Genomic DNA, 20,712 nt, shown 5'->3' on the forward strand with positions numbered 1-20,712 from the left:
AGCGCATTCTGCTGAATTGGTCACTAAAATTCAGCTACTTCGTGTGTTTTTCCTGAACATTGTCGACGCCGCGCCAGGGGTGACCACAATTGCTCCCAAATCGACCCTTAAAGTCACTACGGATGCCCTTGTGTCGTGTTTTTTTTTTTTTGGGGGGGGGGGTTTGGGGGGGGGGAGTTGGAAGGGGGAGGTTGGGTCTAAGAGTGCTGGTTCTTAAACACTGTATACTCAGTGTATAAAGACACGTCGATGAAGGGCAAAACTAACATTGAACTTACATCACCCCGATAAAAATTCCATCTTATGAATACTTTCATTGCGGTACCCGCTGCTACATCAGATTCGAACCAGCCAACTGACCCCGGCAAGCTCGGTGGTCGAGTGGTAAAACGTCTGCACAAGTACGCCAGAGGATGTGGATTCGAATCACGCACAAGTAGTTTGTAAATTTCTTCTCACAATCACTCGGGACAACACTGAGGATACAGTGTTTATAAAAAAAAGGGCAAGGCCAAAACCCAATATTGTATTTACATGCACCCCGACGTATATTCTTATGAATTGGCCGATATTAAAGGACGTTTAACGTCAGCTTTACACGTACCTGTTCAAAACCGGCCAAGCACGTACATTTATTCCCTTATTATAGCTACAGTCCATCATTCGCAGCTATCCAAAAAGTAACTGACGTAATTATTGTTGAAAAACAAACTTGGTTGAAAGATAGTAAGGGGAATAAACTCCCTGTGAAATCATTCTTTCTGGCAAGCTGTCATTTTGAAGAAATCAACGAAAGAAGGCCTTTCCAATTGTGCGTCTTGAGAAGCACCGTTGGAAATTTCCGTTAGTAGTTCATTTTTTTTATTCGGCGATGGCTATAATTCGTCGGATCGGTGCGCGACATTGCGTAGTTGCAATCGGCTCCGTGAGAACGTGTCTCGGACGCTGAATTCAGGCCCAATTCAAAACATGATTCAGCAACGTTTGATTTGAAATCGAGATCCCAGAATGCTGTTTTTCTCGAAATATACAGTTGAAGCTGAACTGAAACTTCATCAGGTTAGTTGTTCAGCACCCTTCTTTAGATTTTCAGCACGTTTGTTGCTTCAAACGAACAAAATGCACAAATTACAAATGATGCACTATACCTTTAACAGTTGGCACAACTTACACGCTGTAAAGAAGTCAAATCAAAATGCATAGATTGTGATCAGATCCAAATAAACTAGTCACCGGGACACTTTGTTTCACTAGTTTTAGTTTTTGATATGTCTTGAAAGAGAAAACACTGCTCTTTATTGCGATATATCACAGTATCATGGTAATACTACATTTGGCAGGTAACTCTAATAGCTTTGATGACTTCGTACTGATCGTCTTGGGTCCAATCACATTGCTTTACATGTAATTATATATGTATATAACATTCGTATTGGCTATCATTATACGCGCTCCCTGTTAATGTACTATAGGCTACTCACCAAACAATACTATTATTCCAAATATTCAATAACATTTAACATATTCAAGATCACCCAGACGAAAATTCCATCTTATGAGTAATTTAAACTGTTGTTACAAAGTACATATTTGTAATTAAATGCATGTTCTAAGTTCTAGATAAACGTATTAAAAGTTGCGGAGAAAATAATCCCTCAAAAGTGTAACCTGTCTATTTTTTTTTGAAACCAGTATTCTAGGAGCATAACATGGACATTTTACAACTGTTTTTGCCTTGAATGTGACAGTACGGTGACTGTTCTATGTTCCAACACCCCTATTTTCCGACACTCCTATGTTTGGACAACCCGTATATAAGATTGTGTTATATAGGGTTAGGTATAGGAATATGTGCAGTCGGAACACAGGGGTGTCAGAACATGGAGATGTAACCGATAGTACAGGCAACTGTTTTAACAAAAATGATACAAAATAAATGTTTAGGTTAATCCTTTTAGTTTACCATTTTTTAAAGACAGTAAACAGTTTGTGTTTTGAGAAAAACAATAATATCGAATTAAAAAGAAAAGGGCAAAAGAAAAAACGTGCAATTAAAAACCTTAAAATGGGTAAAAAAAAAAGCAAAAAAAATAAGAAAAATGACATCACCAATGATTAATCGGTCTGTTTTCATCAGAAACCAATTAACATTTGGAGAGACTGAAAACGAGGCCACAAGCAGACGGATAATTGTTTTGTTTCTTTGTGTCGATTACCGCAGTTACTACATTATGTATGATGGGTGCTTTAATGGTATGTTCACATCAGGCAAATCAACTGTCAAAATGGCGAAATACCAAAGCTCATAGCAAACCTGGTGTGAGGGGTTGATCTTTTCTATAAACAAAAATGGACATTTCTTAAGATTAAAAATGGACAGCTCAATAACGGTTCCATGCTGAACTCGAGGTGGTTCTTCGGACCCTCCCCACCAGAACAATCAAACCGAGAACACATGTAATTACTTTTGTACGAGAACAGCAAAAAAAGATAAAGTGTAAACCTCAGGTGGATTTTAAAACCTTTTCAGTATTCATCTCAACATTCCACCACTGATCACTCAACACAGTTTTGTTTTGAAATGTCTTATTAGTCATTTCATTACACGCACGTGTCTGATATGAGTCAAGTTTTGCAGTCAATATCAAAACTAAGTGTAAAGGAACGCTATTGAAAGTCGTGGGCATCGCGTGCCAAAAAAAAGCTCCTTCTATAGTTACGGTAATTATTGAGAGCACTATTTACCAACAGTTGTTTGTATCACGGAGAGTTCTTAATTTGAAACAAATTTCGGATATACGAATTACGAACAGGTCCGTTTAATGAAAAAAACGTCTATAATTTATCCCTCACGAGTCGAACAAAATTCTACATCTGAAACTTTAAAGTGAGTTTTGGCTACTTGTGCAACTTACTAAATCTTGTATCTTCTTTTATAATGTTTACTTCATTGCATATTGCCCGGGCATTTAATTTAAAAATCGATAATCTACCTGAATAGCCCACCTTTGTGAGTGTAAACAGTTGTGTTTAATTAGAGATTGAAAATGCAATAAAAACACCTTTCAACTACCTACCCAAAAGGCTAAAGTACATACAAATAATAATAATACTCGAAAAAGGTGACATCACTATGGATTAATAGAACATTTTCACTGTTTCCATAACAAAAAAAATCATTGACATTTGGTGAGATTGAAAACGAGGCCACAAGCAGACGGATAATTGTTTTGTTTCTTTGTGTAGATTCCCGCAGTTACTCCATTATGTATGATAGCGCAGCTCAAATGGTTGCTCATCATATCAGGCATAACCACTTTTTATAATTACAAACTGCTTAAAGGGAATGTATATGTACATCATTGGCTTTTGCTGTAATTTTCAGAAATGAACTATTTGGAGGGTTAGTATAATAGGTCCAAATATTGTTACACTGACATGTTTGAAGTATTGTGTTCGAAAATGCAGGAAAAACCAAGAAAAACACAAATGTTCAAGTAGTCTGGTTCCTTGACTCCACTAAAGATGAAATAGATCGAAAATGCCGGAAAATTGTAAGGTAAGGGAACCAGTCTAGCTGGCCTGCACCCGTTCATGAACATGGAACCAAAAGCAAACAAAATTTGGACCCCAAAAAATGGTAAATTTGGAGCAGCAGTTGAAAAATAGTTCGTTTTTTTTTCCAATGGTGGTCGGCCGACCGCAGTTGGAAATGTATACAAAAGTATCAGTTTTCTTGAAAATGACTTCACATCAGGTGCCATAATTTTACAGGATGCTTTTTCGACATCCTAGTAAGGTATTTCGTAACAACTTGGTAGTTTTATTTTTCGATGTTTGCCAATGTTGCATTTCCCTTTAAATTTCGTCCGGAAAAGATCATCTCAATTTTCGAAAAAGCAGGAATAGGCCCTACATCCCAACTTTAAAAAATGTCATACTTTATGAAATGTGTGCATGACGATGCAGTATTTCGATTATCGCTCAAAAATAGTTGCTAGGGGAGGGGGCGGGTGTTGGGTGCAACCGGCTAGAGATTTTAAGAGCGAGCCAGGCAGGGACGCGTGACTGAGCAAAATCGGGCCAGCGACATCGGCCTGTCGCAAAAAGCGTGTCACGTCAGTCGGCAGGGATGAAGAGCGCCGGCCTATGGGTGAATTAAACTCACCCATGATAAGTGCCCCAACTTCAGAAAGTCAGGAAAAACGCTCACCAGTTATTCTCCAAGGTGTTCGAGACACCATCAAAATTAAAGCTCATTTTGGTCATCTTTCCTTTTCTTTTCAGTTTTTGGGGGTAAGTATAGATGATTTTGGGAGAAATTTCCATCCGAATAATGATCACCCCTTAAAAATAGTCCTGAAGCCCATCGCCATTTTGAAAAACGGTGCCTAGATAGAGGGGGGGGGGGGGATTGCATCATTTTTAAAAGCAATTTCTATGCACAATCTGTTTGACAGAGCTGGGGGTGGGGGGTGGTGTGACCGCCGAACACCCTGGATCCGCGCCTGGGCGACTCTTGTACAGTGCTAGTGTGAATTCGATAGTATGTGCCGGCGCAACGTCAGATCATACGTCGTGTCAAAAAAAGTCTTTCTTACGATCCTCAATAACTATGTTGTTTACAAATAGAACTGAACAAAAAAAATCCAAAATTTCTGTGAGCTTCAAATGAGACATCGCACGAACACAAAAACTCGGCCCATGGCAATTCAAGCAATCAATTAATTTCAACTTTGAAATTAAGTGCAGGACGCTCCTTAAGTTATTCGTTAATTCTGAATATTGCAAGCAATTTTAGAAGTGAAGCGCGCCATTTCAAACCAACTTTTAAAACTGTGTAAAGGCCTACAAAAGCAAACCAGCAAATAGATTTGTTAGGGACCATTCAAAAGACTGTCAATGTTTTTAAATTTAAATGTTAAATTTTTTTCCCCAAATTGTGGGTGGGTGGGTCAAGGTAAATAATTGAAAATCCAAATTCACTTTTCATCAAAAAAGCAAGAAAAAAACAAACAAAAATCTAGATATTTTGACTTGCCTATGTGTGTGAATTTTGGTTTAAAAACCCGCTGTGTTAAGTTCTCGGTGGGAAGAATAAGGGGAGTAGCCAAAACAAAATAAATGATAATAACAGGCTCTCACTCCAGGATTGGATCGATTGACTGAGTATTGACTGGGTGGGTGTGACTAGGGTAATAAGTCAAACTTACAGACGGTCACCCTATGCCGAAGCTATAATTTATTTCAAAGCAGGACATTTGGAGATTTTCCCAATAGATCGGCCTACTCGGACATCAGGATCGAGAGTCGGCGTCACGCGTCGCAACTGGGGATTTTAACAATGGAACTCCGGTATATCCCGAAATTATGGTCTTAAACGCTGCTATTATATATTTACATATTTCTGTACGTAATTTTTTTGTCTAACAGCAATACAAATGTCATTCTCCACGCACCCTACATTTCGATTTTCCAATGCAAGTTACCTCGCTCTAGAGTAAAATCCTGGCCGCCACGCCCAGTCAGGAATGGTTGCCTAGTGGCCCCACCCAACAGTGGCGTAGCCACGGGGGGAGGGGGGGCGTGGGGGGCGACAGCCCCCCATGAAACCTTGTCCCCCCCCCCCCAGTCGCCCCCCCCCAACTGAGATTTTGAGTTTCTAAAAAAATTATCATTGATCTACATGATGCCCCCACCCATGAAATGTTCCAGCCCCCCAGCCCCCCCCCCCCCCCCCCCCCCCCCCCCCCCCCCCACTGAAAAAATCCTGGCTACGCCACTGCGACCCAACCATTCTGGATCCATATCCATATCCGACTTTAACTCATTGGTGTTAAGCAGGCTTCAGATCTCAAATAACATCGCAATGAAGAGGGAAAACTCGAATCACAAAGTTGAAAAACGTATTCATTTTTCCCTTGGGGTGGGATGGAGACGTGGAGGAGTAGCACACGTGTTGAGGTTCAACCCCTGCCTCGGCGCCGCGCTTCTTTTAGATCTATCGATGCATCTGGATACAGCAGTCCAATCCAATGCATGGTCCGTCTCCTAGGGCGCCCCACCCCGCGGGCGACAGATTTTGGAAGGGGTCACTAATTACTCTACACTGAAAAATGGAATTGACTGTAAATTTATGTGTATATCTTCTTTTTTTTGGCTCGAATATTAATTACCATGAATATCGGAATAATTCAATTATGCATTTTCACATGTACTGCACGTTGAAAATAAAAACAGCAGCTGTTGTAAAATATACCCACAATGCACCGGGTTATCTAGTGGCGTAAAAGCAACATGGCGGACGCCTTGTGAAGGAAAATGTTACGAACCAACGAATGCCACCGTGCGTGTTGAACAGCGGCGTTGAACATCTAGCCAACGAATTTGTTTTGGTTTGACTTTTGTGATAAATTCAGAGGTTCCACTGGAAGAATTTTGGGATGGCACAGTGCACGCAGAGTGCTCAGGAGTTCGTACAGAATTCGTTTGGGCCGACGGTGGCGGTGCTGTGCAGTCACGATGCCGAAGTGCTGGCGCAGAAAAACAACCTTTCGATGGTTGAGATGATACGGCCGTTTAGCCGCCTTACAAACGAGGGTAAACAGGCAAACACTGGCGAAGTCAGTGCCCATAAATTTACTATTGATTATCAGTAAATAATATCATTATTGTGATATTGATAGCTTGGCAACAGCCATGACAGCAGTCAGCAGGCATATTTTTAGACTCCAAATCCAATTCCCATGATTCCAAGAAGTGGGAGTGTCCGTTTTTATTATTTAATTATTTCACACAGTATCAGCAGGTAACCAAGTGAAGTTGGCCTATCGGTAATCCTTACTTTTAGGACCCCGTTCCTCTATAGGAAGGGAAAGACTCACCAAAACAGTTGACTAAATGACACTCAAAATTGACATTCTGATACTTCTTGGCACATCTGAACAATTGGCAATGACACCTTCTTGAATATCAGCAGGTTTAATTTTGTGGAAAGAGGGCAGGGCTTTGATTTATGAGGGAAATTCAGGGGTAAAAGACGACGATGACAACCAGAAAACCGACTCAAAAACCAAGATGGCAAACGTGAAAGCTCGATGCGATGAAAGCTCGATGCTGATTGGCTGATAAAAAGTAAACATCTTATTTATTTTCAGTCTGGTTCCCAGACCAACAGGAACAAAATATTCAGGAATAGTCAGAATGTTTTGGTCTGAGAACCAGACTGACTTATTTATTTTTAGTCCGGTTCCCAGACCAAAATATTCAGGAGTAGTCAGAATCTTTTGGTCTGGGAACCAGACTAATTAATTTTTTTAGCAGCCAATCAGCATCGGGCTTTCATTATGTAGGGCTTTCACGCGTGTGAGAACTACAACATGCACGTCTGACTGCAAAAAAAGGTAGGAAAGTCACATTTTCTTCGAAAGTGCTTTCAAAACTACAACTAACATGAGTTTATATGAAGAAAAAAGACTGCTTTACTGCAAAAGTCACTTTGGTACTGGACAGTCATCTGCAAAAGTCAGTTTTGAACAGAACTTGTAAAAAATAGAGGTGTCCTAAAAGTAAGGATTACCGGCCTATCTGCCTATGCTGCCACCAGACCACTGAAGGGGGAATCTTTTCAAACAGCTGGACATGTACCAGTCTAGTCTTTAAGCTTCAAATTAAAATAATTTGGCTTCAATAGCAGATGTGTAAAATATTAAAGGAGACTTCCTTTAAGTTAGCCCCATAAATGTGGCCAATTTACTGGACTACCTCCGTAAACATAGGCCACACATCCACATGTAGGAAAACGTGTCGCACTTTGCCAAATTTAGATTTTCACATTTAGACTTAGTTTGTAGGGTTTTTTTTCTCTTTAGAAGCATACTCACCCTCTTGATACATGTGATAGGCTAATCAGAAAGTGCTGCCTTTTTTAAATGTCTACTTTTCATGAAATTTCCAGATTCATTTGCACAAGTTTGCGTATCAAAATTTCAACACGAAATTTCACAAAAATTAGACATCTGAAAAAGGCAGCACTTTCTGATTAGCCTATAAAGAGGGTGAGTATGCTTCTATTTCTAAAGCAAAAAAAACTACAAACTAACTAAGCCTAAATGTGAAAATCAAAATTTGACAAAGTGCGACACGTTTTTGTACATGTGGAAGTGTGGCCTATGTTTACGGAGGTAGTCCAGTAAATAGGCCACATTTATGGGGCTTCCTTTAACCTAGCCCCACCTGTGTGGCCTCCGTATTAATGCGCTGTACATTAGGCCACACGTCTGGATTCCCAACCTACTGAGAAGTTTAGTCCAAAAGTGGTGCATATGGACTCCAGAAAGATGTCTAAATTCCTCGAAAAATTTGAAGAAAGATTACCTAATCTACCCGGAGGGCAAAAGATGAGAAATTAAAGAATACAACCATATACAGTGGTATGTAAAAAAAAAGTGCCAAAAAAGGGTGCGCCAGAGTTTGGGGCTACCTTTAACCCTAACCCAAATCCTCCAAAATCCCCTTTGCAACATGGAGGATTTTGCAGGATTGAGGCTGTATGGCAAAAATGTGCGGCTGATTTTGAAGGATGCACTGTGTCAAGGTCTTGGGCCGGACCATGTGTTGTTTATGCTCAGCCGTGCATAAATTTAGGCCTAGATTATACTTGAAATGCCCGCACTGCTCCAGGATGTCACTGGCTCTGCCTCAACATATTAACAGTGATTGCTAGAGGATTTTCCAGGATTGAGGCAGTGAACACCCCTCCAAGGACCACATTCAAGAAATAAAGGATGATTTTGGAGGATTGAGGCCGTGTGCTATTTTAAAATGGAGGCAATTGGAGGATTTTGTAGGATTGAGGTTGCATTCTAGCAAAAATGCCCAGGGAGTTGGGGTTAAAAATTGAATTGGGACTTCAAACTTAGCTAGTGAAACACTGAGGACCTTGTCTTTGTCTATGATAAAAATAAGTTTTGCATGTTTATATGCATTCAAGGTCTCAGTCTGCTCAAACATGTCATCCATGCCATATTAAGCCTCTGTACTGATGACGTCACACTTTGTTTACATGTGTGTTTTCTTATGAGAGCCTGGTGGGGACGACAGCTTTGCAGCCCCGTAGAATGACGTCATCAGTACAGAGGCTTGTTACATGGTAGTTGAGAGGCATTTATCCTAAATTGCAAACAATTGCACAGTTTTCTATAAATCCTTCTGATTGATTTCTCTCCTCGCAGCTCACATCCGAGACCCCTCAGGTCAGCTGCATCCCGTTCGCAACCTGCGTCTGATCCTGAAGGAAATGAACCAGCAGCCGGTCTCCATCTCCCTGATGAGGAGAATGCTGGAGGAGAGCGTTAATAGATGCCAGCCGCCACCCGTTGATGGCAACCGCGGCAACGTCATCACCGTCGGCTCCTATGACCTTCAAATTGGGGGTGGGTAGTTGAAGCAAATTTTAGGGCCTACTTTGAATGATTGTCCTTGGGCACACCACTTCACCCCCACTTGCCTCTGTCCACCCAGGAGTATATTTGGATACCGGCATAAGCTGGGGAGTAACCTGCGATGGACTAGCATCCCATCCAGGGGGAGTAGAAATATTCTCAGTCGTTTCATGCTACTGAAACTGGAGATAAACGCCGGCATGATGGGTCACATTGGCTTTTGACGGACTTAACATTACTTACCTTTACTCTGAATGATTGGTCTTGTGGACACCCTGCATATATATACCAGTGTTGCGGTCGAGACCTGGAAGTCCGAGACCAAGACAGAGACCTACCCTACCCTTCCCAAATCCTCCAAAATCCTCTTTGCAAAATGAAGGATTTTGAAGGATTGAGGCTGTATGGCAAAAATGTGAAGCTGATTTTGGAGGATGCACTGTGTCAAGGTCTTGGGCCAGACCTTGTGTTGTTTATGCTCAGCCGGGCATACATTTAGGCCTTCATTATACCTGAAATCCTCCGCACTGCTCCAGAATGGCACTGGCTCTGTCTCGACATATATAGGCAGTGATTGCTGGAGGATTTAGCAGAATTGAGGCAGTGGTCACCCCTCCAAGGACCACATTCAAGAAATAACTGATGGTTTTAGAGGATTGAGGCTGTATGCAATTTTTACATGGTGGCATATTGCAGGATTGAGGTTGCATGCTAGCAAAAATTCCTAGGGAGTTTGGGTTTAACCCTTTTTACTGTATAAAGCCCCCTTTGTATTTTGGGGGTTTATATTTCTACTGTACAGTGTGTATTCCAATTCATATTTAATGTAACTGTTATTCGGTATTTCTTGTCATTATTTCCAGCCTCTACAGCTTGGTATGAAACATACCGTGATGTCTTCCTTGAGCTCTTGACCCCGTCAGATCACGAGTTCATACAACACTACGTAGCCTGTATCCTTTTCAGAGAATTTTCAGAGCGGTGGGTAGGGGAGGAGGGGGAGGGGGGGGGGGCAATAGAAGAGGTTAAGAGGAATGTCTCAGAAGTTCTTGTTCCTATTAACCCTTACTCTCTGAGGGTAGTTTACTGCATGTCAGTTGGTTATGCCAATGCCCTCCAGCTGCAGTTTATTGGCAGATAGTTTGTCTTAACAGTAAAGGCTCCAATTGGCAGGAGTTGGAGGCCCTGGAGGGTGCCTGATACTGACCAGCTGGGGGCACTCACTTTGTTATCAGAGGACTCTCATTGTTCTCTGTGGCATGTATTGGAGTGCCTGTCCAGTTACCCTTGAAATGACATGGCAGATATTGGAGGGCCATGCAAAAAACATAGGAGATTTTCTTGAGGCACATATTGGCATGCGTTGGAGGGTCTAGTAGGGTAAGGGTTAAACGGATGACACACGTTGGTCAGTTGTCTTTTGGTATGATATATGGTTTATAGCATTTTGTATAATATACTGTAACGATGGTCGGCCAACCATCATTGGAAAAAAAATGACTTTTTTTCAAATACTGCCCCCAATTTACCAAATTTAGTTAGTCCACATTTTGTTTGCAATCGGTTACACATCCATGAACGGGTGCAAGCCAGCTAGTCTACATGTAGTTCCCTGACCTGACAATTCCCTGACATGTAAATTGCCCCATTTTGGATCAGGGAACCAGACTACCTGAACAGCATTTTGTTCTTGGTTTTTCCAGCATTTACGGACACAAAAACTTTAAACAGGTCAGTGTAGCAATATTTGTTATGAAATACTAACCCCCAAATCCATCAATTTCTGAGAATTACAGCAAAGGCATATGCTGTATATAACCTTTAACCCTAACCCACCTCACTCCTCCAAAATCCTCCTGGCGGTTTTGGAGGATTCTAGAGGATTGAGGATGAATGGTGATTGAGTCAAATGAGGATTCTGGAGGATTGAGGATGAATAGTGATTGAAGCACATGAGGATTTTGGAGGATTGAGGATGAATGGTGATTGAAGCACAAGAGGATTTTGGAGGATTGAGGATTAATCCATTTTGAGGCAGGACTGTCTGATGATTTTGAAGAATTTGGCGTTGGTTATCCTTCATTTAATCACGAGTGCAAAGTTTTGGGATGAGAAGGATTGAGGAGGATTGAGGATGAATGCATTTTGAGGCAGGACTGTCTGACAATTTTGAAGGATTTGGCGTTGGTTATCCTTCATTTAAACACGAGTGCAAAGTTTTGGGATGAGAAGGATTGAGGAGGATTGAGGATGAATGCTTTTTGAGGCAGGACTGTCTGACAATTTTGAAGGATTTGGCGTTGGTTATCCTTCATTTAAACACGAGTGCAAAGTTTTGGGATGAGAAGGATTGAGGAGGATTGAGGATGAATGCATTTTGAGGCAGGACTGTCTGACAATTTTGAAGGATTTGGCGTTGGTTATCCTTCATTTAAACACGAGTGCAAAGTTTTGGGATGAGAAGGATTGAGGAGGATTGAGGATGAATGCATTTTGAGGCAGGACTGTCTGACAATTTTGAAAAATTTAGGCGGAGTTGCAAAATTTTGGAAAATTTTGGAGGATTGAGGATGGTTGTAAGCAACAAGGGCCTAGGGGGTTAGGGTTAACCCTTTAGTCAGTGTAATACCTAAAACACATGAAGCAAACTCCTTAACCAATTTCCCTATCACTAGGCATGTTGGTGGTGTCCACCTCCCATGCAGATCCCATGGACCAGTTTGCCAAGCTGAACCAACAGCAGCACTTCCTGCAGCACACCTCCAAATCCCCCTACCCTAAATGGTTGGTTCCAAACATCTTCAAGTACTACGTGCTGGTACATGACAACACAGATGGGGAGGAGGAAAAGTGAGTATGCAGTAGGGGTGTTGTTGTTTTTGAGGGGCATTTATTGCTTCAGTGCATTCACATCCATAGAGTTCAGTTGGTGTTGATTATACACTTGCAATATGTTCTTAAAGTTTAGGCCAAAAAAAAAAATAAGTCGGTCTCCAAAATGTTCCGTGGTAGCTCCAACAGCGCCCTCTATTTCCGCACCTCCTCAATTTTTTTTACCAAAGAGCACCAAGGAATGGGAAATTGCACCAAGGCAAATGATCGAAAGCACCAAGGCAAATTATGGAGGACACCAATGTACATGAGGACACCAAAAAAGCAAAATAGTACCCCACCTTGTCTGTACAATCCAAGCTTGAAGAAAAAAAAAAAAAGGCCGCGTCAATTCCGGAACTTTGGTCTGACCAGAGACCGAATATTTTTTTATTTTGGCCTTAGAGTTAACCATTTGTCGTTTGTGCATTTTTTCGTTTGAATCAGCAGAAGTGGCCAAAATTTAAAGAAGGGTGCTTACCAACTATCCTGATGAAGTTTTTGCTCTGTGAATGCTGTGTATTCTGAGAAAACAATACTCTACGATCTCAATTTAAATTCTTAAGTTGCAAAGTCATATTTTTGAATTGCGCCTTAAATCAGCATCCGGGACACAGTCTCATTCGGCCAATTACAGCTACATGTATGTGATGTCACGCACTGAACTGTTGAATAATAGCAACCATCTCATTGTGTCAACGCTTGCGCGCGCACCCATTCACGTATTCGCCCAATTACAAACCAACTATTAACGGAAATGTAAACAAAAAAGGTGTTACTTGACGCATCTTTTGAAAGGACCTTCTTTTATTGTTTTCTTCAAAATAACAGCATGCCCGAAGGCATTATTTCACAGAGAGTTTAGTGTCATTAATATCTTTAAAACAAGTTAGCTTTTCAACAATAATTTGGTCTGTTACTTTTTGGATAGCTGCAAATGGTCGACTCTACCTCTTAGTATTAAGTGTACATTCTCTGTAAAAACAAAAGCAAAGAGAGCTGATCTGTCAAAGTAAATGTAGCAATTACTATTTTGCATTCATATAATCAAAGAATGATTATAGGTGATTTTAGTACAAAATCAAGAAGAATAAAGAGACCAACATCCTTGTCATGAACACAGTTACACAGAATATTCAGCTATTATGAACATCCCCTGTTTGGCTACTAAATTTAATATACACTTTGACCGAGTATTAGCAGCCAACAATTGCTATAACGAATGACCGCTACACCAGGAAATCTTTTGTTGGCTCCATTTTGCTTGTTTCAGTCACATTATGTGGAAGTGCATATTACACTCAAATGCATTCTTCAACATGCAACTTTTGGTAACTTGTTAGATTATATTTACGATTTTCTGACCAGTTGCATCTGTTAAAGTTCTAATACATTTGTAGTGAGATAAGTTTTAACCCTAACAATCCCCATCCAGTCAAACTCCAAAGCCACGGTTTGTTGGAATCTGTTGGAGTGAGTACTGCACTAGTAAACTGATTATGCTTTACAATGCGGTTAGGCATACCACCAATATCAGAGCCCAACAGTTTTTGTGTACAGTTTTCCATATGGTGTTGGAATTTGTAGGAGTGAGGAAGGTTCCCAGTAAATCACTCTGGGGATTAGGGTTATGAACATTGAACCTTCAGTTATCCAAAATCTGTATTAACGTTTTGTCGTCAACAGGGCTGAGGCAGTTTACCAGAGCATGAAGTCAACCTATGGCTCCCATGCATGTCATTTGCTAAGGATCAACTCCCGATCCATCCATGCTGTTGAGACCACAGCGCTGAGCAGTGACAGTGGGATCAGCATGCCAGACCCTTGGAGCCAGTACATGAACAAGAATGCTGAGCAAATGGTAAGAAACTGTTAGGAGTACTGTTGTAGTCGAAGTCCATCAAAAGTGTTATCGTCACATGTCCAGTCAAAAGTAAATCTCAAGTTCAGCCACAAGTAAAAACCGGGATGAACAATAACTAAAGAATGCTTTTGTCACAGTTTATTTAAATAGCTTGTGACTAATAACCATAGTTAGACTAAGTTAATCAACTGTTTCTAGTCGACGATGGTTGGACTACTCTAGTCAACTATTCAGGACCAGCCTACCGCGGCTGGTCGTGCCGCGATTTATTGCTGGTTATCAATGGGGCTCGCTCAATGACGGCCATCTCTGCAGGAGAACTGCAACTGCGCATTTTACGTAATCAGGCACGCATTGCGCAGTGTTGAAAATGTTCCAAGCAATCGCGATTGTTGCTCGAAATGTGTTCAAAATACAGTGCAGCCGATGCGCATTATGCAAGTTGACGCTCAAAATGCCAATACACGTGGATGGTCTGTAGGAAATGACGTCATTAGTTTGAATGAGACCTATAGCAATTTCAATAGCATAGTGCAGAGGGGACCAGCAAAAATTGCGGCAAACGAAACCGTGAGCGCTAAATTTCAGTTTCATTGCACAGTCTTTCCATGTTAGTTTACGATGATGTCACTTTTGTCACCATTGTACAATAATATTGGCGATTATGTAAAATGTCCTAGACTATACACAATCACTATTATTTGTGTAAATAAAGAGAAACAACAAGTGTTGAATAATTGTGCGACCGCCATTTTCTGACGGTCGTTGACATGACAGTAGTTAGACGAGAGTCGTTCGCAGTTCAACTTCAGTGCGCCATGGGCTAGGTACGTCACAAACCAACCACTAGTTAACCACTGGTCCTTGCTCGAACTTGCCCTAGCTTGAGACTGGAAGACTCAGCTACAATGCTAGGGACCATTAGAAATGGCTTGTTAAATCATAGCCTTGTAAATGATCGGCGGCATATCCTCGCTATGCATTGCATTAAAAATACAGCGCGAACAGCGACCTCATGCAGCCACTATGCAAATCAGTTGGATCCAGACGAACGCCTTGGTCCAATCGTCCACGAAAGCTTATGGATTTCTTTATTTTGTGCTAGATTTCTAGTGCACGACCTCATATGCGAATACAGATAAGTGTAGGCGGGGCTAATATGTGGAGTGTCCAATCACACCTTGGTAAATACCGACGTCATCAAATTATTTGCAGCTATCCGCCTTTTGCGGACGTGTCAGAAACCACATTTTTTTGTGCATTGGTGTTGTGTACAATGTGAGACACACAACGTGTGTGTAAGTATTATGTACAGTACATGTCACACGTTATCGCTATACGAACTTTCACCGCTATGCAAGTTTCCACGCAACGATTGACCAATAAGAAAATGACTTTTTAAGGTCAGCTTAGGCTATTAGCATAATGAGTACCACCCCCAAAACCTCACATGGACGATTGGACCAAGGCGTTCGTCTGGATCCAAATGATTTGCATAAAATAGTGGTCGCATGAGGTCGCTGTTCGCGCTGTATTTTTAATGCACTGCATGCATAGCAAGGATATATGCGGCCGATCGTTTACCGCGTTCGGACGAATAATGACGAACGCCTTGACCAAGGCTGGTTAAATCACCACATCGCATGGTTATTTCGGAAAGAATTCCACACCTGGACATCACTTGACACCCTGTGCACAAACCCTATAAGAGTGGTCTGAAAAATTCTAAGTGTTTTCTCAGTATTGAAATGCTTCAATATTTTCCCTGCTAAATTTGGCTTTTTAGGACATGTTATTGCTTTCTGATGGTTGATAGGTCATTGTAGGGAAGAATTAGTGATGGCCATAATATGGAATCCTGTCCGTTATTTCACCTGGCACACTATGGGCCAATGGCATTTCAAATAAAAATATTAAAGGGAATATACAACATTTGCGAACATCTAAAAACAAAACTACCCAATTTTTACGAAATACCTTACTAGGATGTTGGTAAATGACATTCTAAAGCATCCTGTAAAATTATGGCACCTGGTGTGAAGTCGTTTTCAAGAAAAGTGGTATTTTTGTATATATTTCCAACGGTGGTCGGCCGACCACCGTTGGAAAAACCTGACTTTTTTTCAACTACTGCTCCAATTTACCTTTTTTTTTTCAGTCCAAATTTTGTTTGCTATTGGTTATATGTTCATGAACGGGTGCAGGCCAGCTAGACTGGTTCCTTTATCATACAATTTTCCGGCATCTATAAATTGATCCATTTCATCTTTAGTGGAGTCAGGGAACCAGATTACTTTAACATTTGTGCTTTTCTTGGTTTTTCCAGCATTTTCAAACAAAAAAGTTCAAACATGTCAGTGTAACAATACTTGATCTATTATCCTAACCCCTCATAAAGTTAATTTCTGAAAATTACAGCAAAGGCCAACGATGTACATTCCCTTTAACATGTATGTGGTATTCCTGTTATAACCACACAGATTGGTGATACAGCAAACTGCGTTGCCAATTAAATTGTCTCTGTGGGTCTAGTAGACCATGGGACAAGGGGTACAACATGAATGCAGCAACTTTTGAATCTTTTTTTTTCTCCTTTTCAATTGTTTCAGGACACTTCAGTGAGTGACATTCCTCAATCCATGGATGATGAGGGCTTTCCCGACAGGGTGATGGAGGCAGGGCCGGAGAATCTTGAAGTTGAACAAGCCTCTGATGCAAGTCTGCTCACCCCTGACAATGCAGACGGTAAGTTGCTACATTGCCATCCGTGTCATTATATCAATTTGGGGTTTTTATTGTCTTTTTTTATTATTATTCTTATTATTTTATTCAGATGAAAATCAACAACAACATACATGCCACACAACAATGCAAAGATAACAAAACCAAGAACAGTTGATTTCTGTCTGGGATAGCCCAAAAAGCTAATTACAGGGGCTTATTTCCATAGGGGTCTCAACACTATAACCCTTCAAGGTATTTTGCTATAAACCATGGTAAATGCAACAACATACAGACAGTTGTTAGAGTGGGCAGCCTGCCCGGCTTAATAAGATCCCGAAGGTCAAAAATTCCTAGACCTTGCATGAAAATTGCCTTGGAGTATGCTGTTGCCAACCACACAAGACCCGACAGTGGCATTGTTTGATAGAACTAGCTCTCATTGCCTCGGGATCGGCTGTTAATGCACTGGTGTTGGTGGCTCGATGCAGTCAGGTCCCACAATGTGTTGCACCTGGCAGGGTTGGGGCTAATGACTGATCGTTTTGCCCACAGATGGACCCAACGACCCTTCACCCGACGGAGTCATCCTCACAAGTCAGGAGAACGCCCTCAACGAGGTCATTGCACACCCCCTGGACCAGTCCAGCGAAACCAAACGATCCCAGGAACACCTGGACCTGTTTGACAGCACCGACGCGGCTTTCAACAGCAACAACAGGATTCTCAACGACAAGCCCTTGCAGCAGGTGACGAAAGGCGCCAACATGCACGGGGCGTGCCTGACGCTGAGCGATCACGATCGACTGCGGATTTTCGTCCACGAGTTTACAGTGCGAGGCCTTTTGCCCTACATCGAGAAAATGATCAGGACATTGAGTGAACAGGTTTGTGTGATTGAGATACAGGAAACCGAGAAAGATTTTTCAGTCTGGCCTCAAAAACACCCTTCATGTTAAATACATTGACATTTCTACTGGGATGAACCATCGCCCATTCCATCGATTGTAATCGTGTGATATACAAAAAAACCTTCCAATTCACAACATGTGTGGGGCATTAACATACCGGTATTTGGCTGACCTGGCAAAATTGTAGGTATTGGAAATTAGGAATTGTTGAATTCAATCAAATGCATTCAAAAATTCACGGACAAAGGTTTCTCTGATGGCATTATTGCTAGTCCTTGTCAGTGATTATATTCATTCCTAGATCAATGTTAAGTCCAGGGAGTGATAGGCAGGGTGGTTCGGGTGGTAAAGTGACTTATGGGTTAAAGCTGAAAATCAAAAATCAAAAAACCTAAAAAAATCCCCCAAATCAATGCTCTTCGTTTTCGATATCCCCTTGATTGTTTTTTGATATTCTTATAATAAAATGCTTAGGAGACTGCAGCTGATGTTTACTGTCAAAGACAAATGATAATTTTTCTGTGCTTTTTTTTAAGCTGGCTGCAAGGAAAGGGCTGCACAGGTCGCTCTTCAGTGCAACCAAGAAGTGGTTTGGTGGTAACAAGCAGGCAGAGAAGGCTGCCATCACAGGGCGGGATATGGGTGGCAAGTAAGTCAACTTGTGGGTCAGACGTTTTTACAGTTGCAATAGTCATTCCTGTCACTTGAAGTCAGTACTGTTGAAATGGTGCATTTCCTAAAATAATGGTCATAGAAGTTCCGGTTATTATTATTATTAGTCAAATTCCATGTGCACCTTTTATTGCGTGTGACATGCGCATGTGCGTGGCGATACCTAAGTATAAACATGATAAATGGCGATTGCGAGCTACGTCTATTCAAAGGAAGTAACTATAACATGTATATCTTGGCACTTGTTACGTGTTTTTCCACTTGCAATTGAAGTTGGACTATTTGACATTCCTCCGGCTTTCCTCTGATATTCCCCAGGTATCTGCGCGAGGCCCCAGAGCTACAGATGAGACGTCTAGCGGACCTGGCCTTCCTGGTGCAGATGTACGAACTGGCCTACACCTCCTACCACACAGCCAAGAGAGACTTTGGCAACGACCAGGCATGGACGCACTATGCTGGAGCATTAGTAAGCAGGCTCTATAGTGGAACCAAATACAACTCATGCATATTGCATAAGCTCATCTAATTATTTAACCCTCCTATGCAAACATACATTCGGTGCAAAGTTGTCCTCTCAGCCAAAATCAATCAAGTGACTGTTTTAAAAAAATTATTAAAGAGATCCGGGCCTACATAAAGCATGATTGACTGGCTGTGACTGTTTATGTAACTTGATACAGCTATGCTTTGATTGTAGGTGATTGATAAGCCAGCTATGTGTACCACTTGCTTGCCTTTGTCTGTGTAGACTGAATTTGACTAGTCACATTGCTTGCTTGATATATGATCTGATTGTTGGTGACTTGCATGTAAAAGGCATGGCAGGGAAGAGGATTGATTTTTTTGACTGTCTGTGACTGTTCAGACAGCAGGAGGGTTAAAAGATCTTCTCTCTGAGTTGTTGTCGAGCTTCACCTCGAAAACATACATTTTTTTTTGGTTGTGCATAAAAGCAAACCAAGCCTCTTCCGGTGTTGCAGACTCCCAATGCCCCCCCCCCCAAAAAAAAGTCACGTGAATGATGAAAGTTTGTTCTGGACAAAATGAATATGTTGAAGAGAATGGACAGTATACACGTGTGAGTCAAAAAAACAGTGACCGAATTAGAAAATTTGAATGCCTGTGTGTAATCTGCAGTTCTCACTCCGGTCATTAGCTTCCAATGGCATTCCATGGACAGCTATAAAAATAGGCTCTTCTAGTAACACACGCATAACTTCTGATAGCATGGATCAATTCCAGTAATTCTTTTTTTTAAGGGGCACTAGGTCCTGAAATCCCCGAAAATGTTGTGTTTTGGATTGTTTACTTATAGCCTATTTCAAACATCTGGTTGAAAGGAAACCAACCTAATGTCTTACCGTTCCGGAGAAAAGACGGGAAAAAAACCCGCTTGTTTACATCGGACATGACGGAGTACGAATATGTTTTTCGTGTCGTTCTCATTTCTTCAACGTCCGCAAAAGGCGAACACTTTACGCATACGAATGAAATCACAACTAGCATCCAAACAGCTCGAATTTATGGGGTCGCAAAAGTGGACCCCGAAATTCGTTCTCGCACGCATAATACAGGAATAACACAAAAACGCCCAGTTTTGAAAGGATAGTTTTGTGGATGTTTATATCCTACTTTGAAAAGTTATTTCCGATTATCATCATCTCGTTCAAAGCGCGTTTTGTAGCCCAATTGGGCTGTTCCAGGACCTAGTGTCCCTTTCAGATGAGTGGAAGAACATGCTCTTTGAAGACATACTTTATTGGTGTATCAAATTTGATTGCTTTTTAACAAAGAACAAAATCCTTAATCCTATCCTTAATCCTGGTCACTTTCTTTTTGACTCACTCTGTATCTTGAAAGGAACAAACTCTTTGCCAAATGTGTACCAAAACGAGAAAGTTTTCACAAGTTCAAATGCACACATATAGACGAATGTGCGCTTTCACGTTTATTCCAAAGAACTAATTTTTACAGAGCGTGCAAAAAACCAAGATTGCGTGCTTTCTCAAATGCCATTTTGTCTAATAATGTATTTTATGGGGTTGGATTTTGTAATTACAGGAAATGGCAGCAGTATCGGCCTTCATGCTAGGCAGCATGCAGAAGGCGTATCCTACACACTACATGGACACCGCTGTCAATACCTACCTCAACACTTGCAAGTAAGTTCACATAATCAGCATTAAAGGCTTTGGAATATAGATCATGTTTTAAAGGGAATATGCAA

At 41.2% G+C, this 20,712-nt stretch overlaps 1 protein-coding gene across 1 annotated transcript in view; it reads left to right on the plus strand.

Moving 5' to 3' along the window:
• Positions 1 to 6,254: 6,254 nt before the first annotated feature.
• LOC119745553 (trafficking protein particle complex subunit 8-like) overlaps positions 6,255 to 20,712 on the plus strand; it is a 40,601-nt gene continuing 26,143 nt past the window's right edge. The window contains exons 1-10 of the mRNA XM_038221951.1: positions 6,255 to 6,600; positions 9,234 to 9,434; positions 10,307 to 10,396; positions 12,119 to 12,293; positions 14,001 to 14,175; positions 16,788 to 16,923; positions 17,455 to 17,786; positions 18,347 to 18,459; positions 18,801 to 18,951; positions 20,547 to 20,647. Of these exons, the coding sequence (XP_038077879.1) occupies positions 6,444 to 6,600; positions 9,234 to 9,434; positions 10,307 to 10,396; positions 12,119 to 12,293; positions 14,001 to 14,175; positions 16,788 to 16,923; positions 17,455 to 17,786; positions 18,347 to 18,459; positions 18,801 to 18,951; positions 20,547 to 20,647 (1,631 nt within the window). The 5' untranslated portion in view covers positions 6,255 to 6,443. The remainder of the gene's footprint in view (positions 6,601 to 9,233; positions 9,435 to 10,306; positions 10,397 to 12,118; positions 12,294 to 14,000; positions 14,176 to 16,787; positions 16,924 to 17,454; positions 17,787 to 18,346; positions 18,460 to 18,800; positions 18,952 to 20,546; positions 20,648 to 20,712) is intronic.

The sequence above is a fragment of the Patiria miniata genome, unplaced genomic scaffold (genome assembly GCF_015706575.1).
Source record: "Patiria miniata isolate m_02_andy unplaced genomic scaffold, ASM1570657v1 HiC_scaffold_12, whole genome shotgun sequence".
Lineage (NCBI taxonomy): Eukaryota > Metazoa > Echinodermata > Asteroidea > Valvatida > Asterinidae > Patiria > Patiria miniata.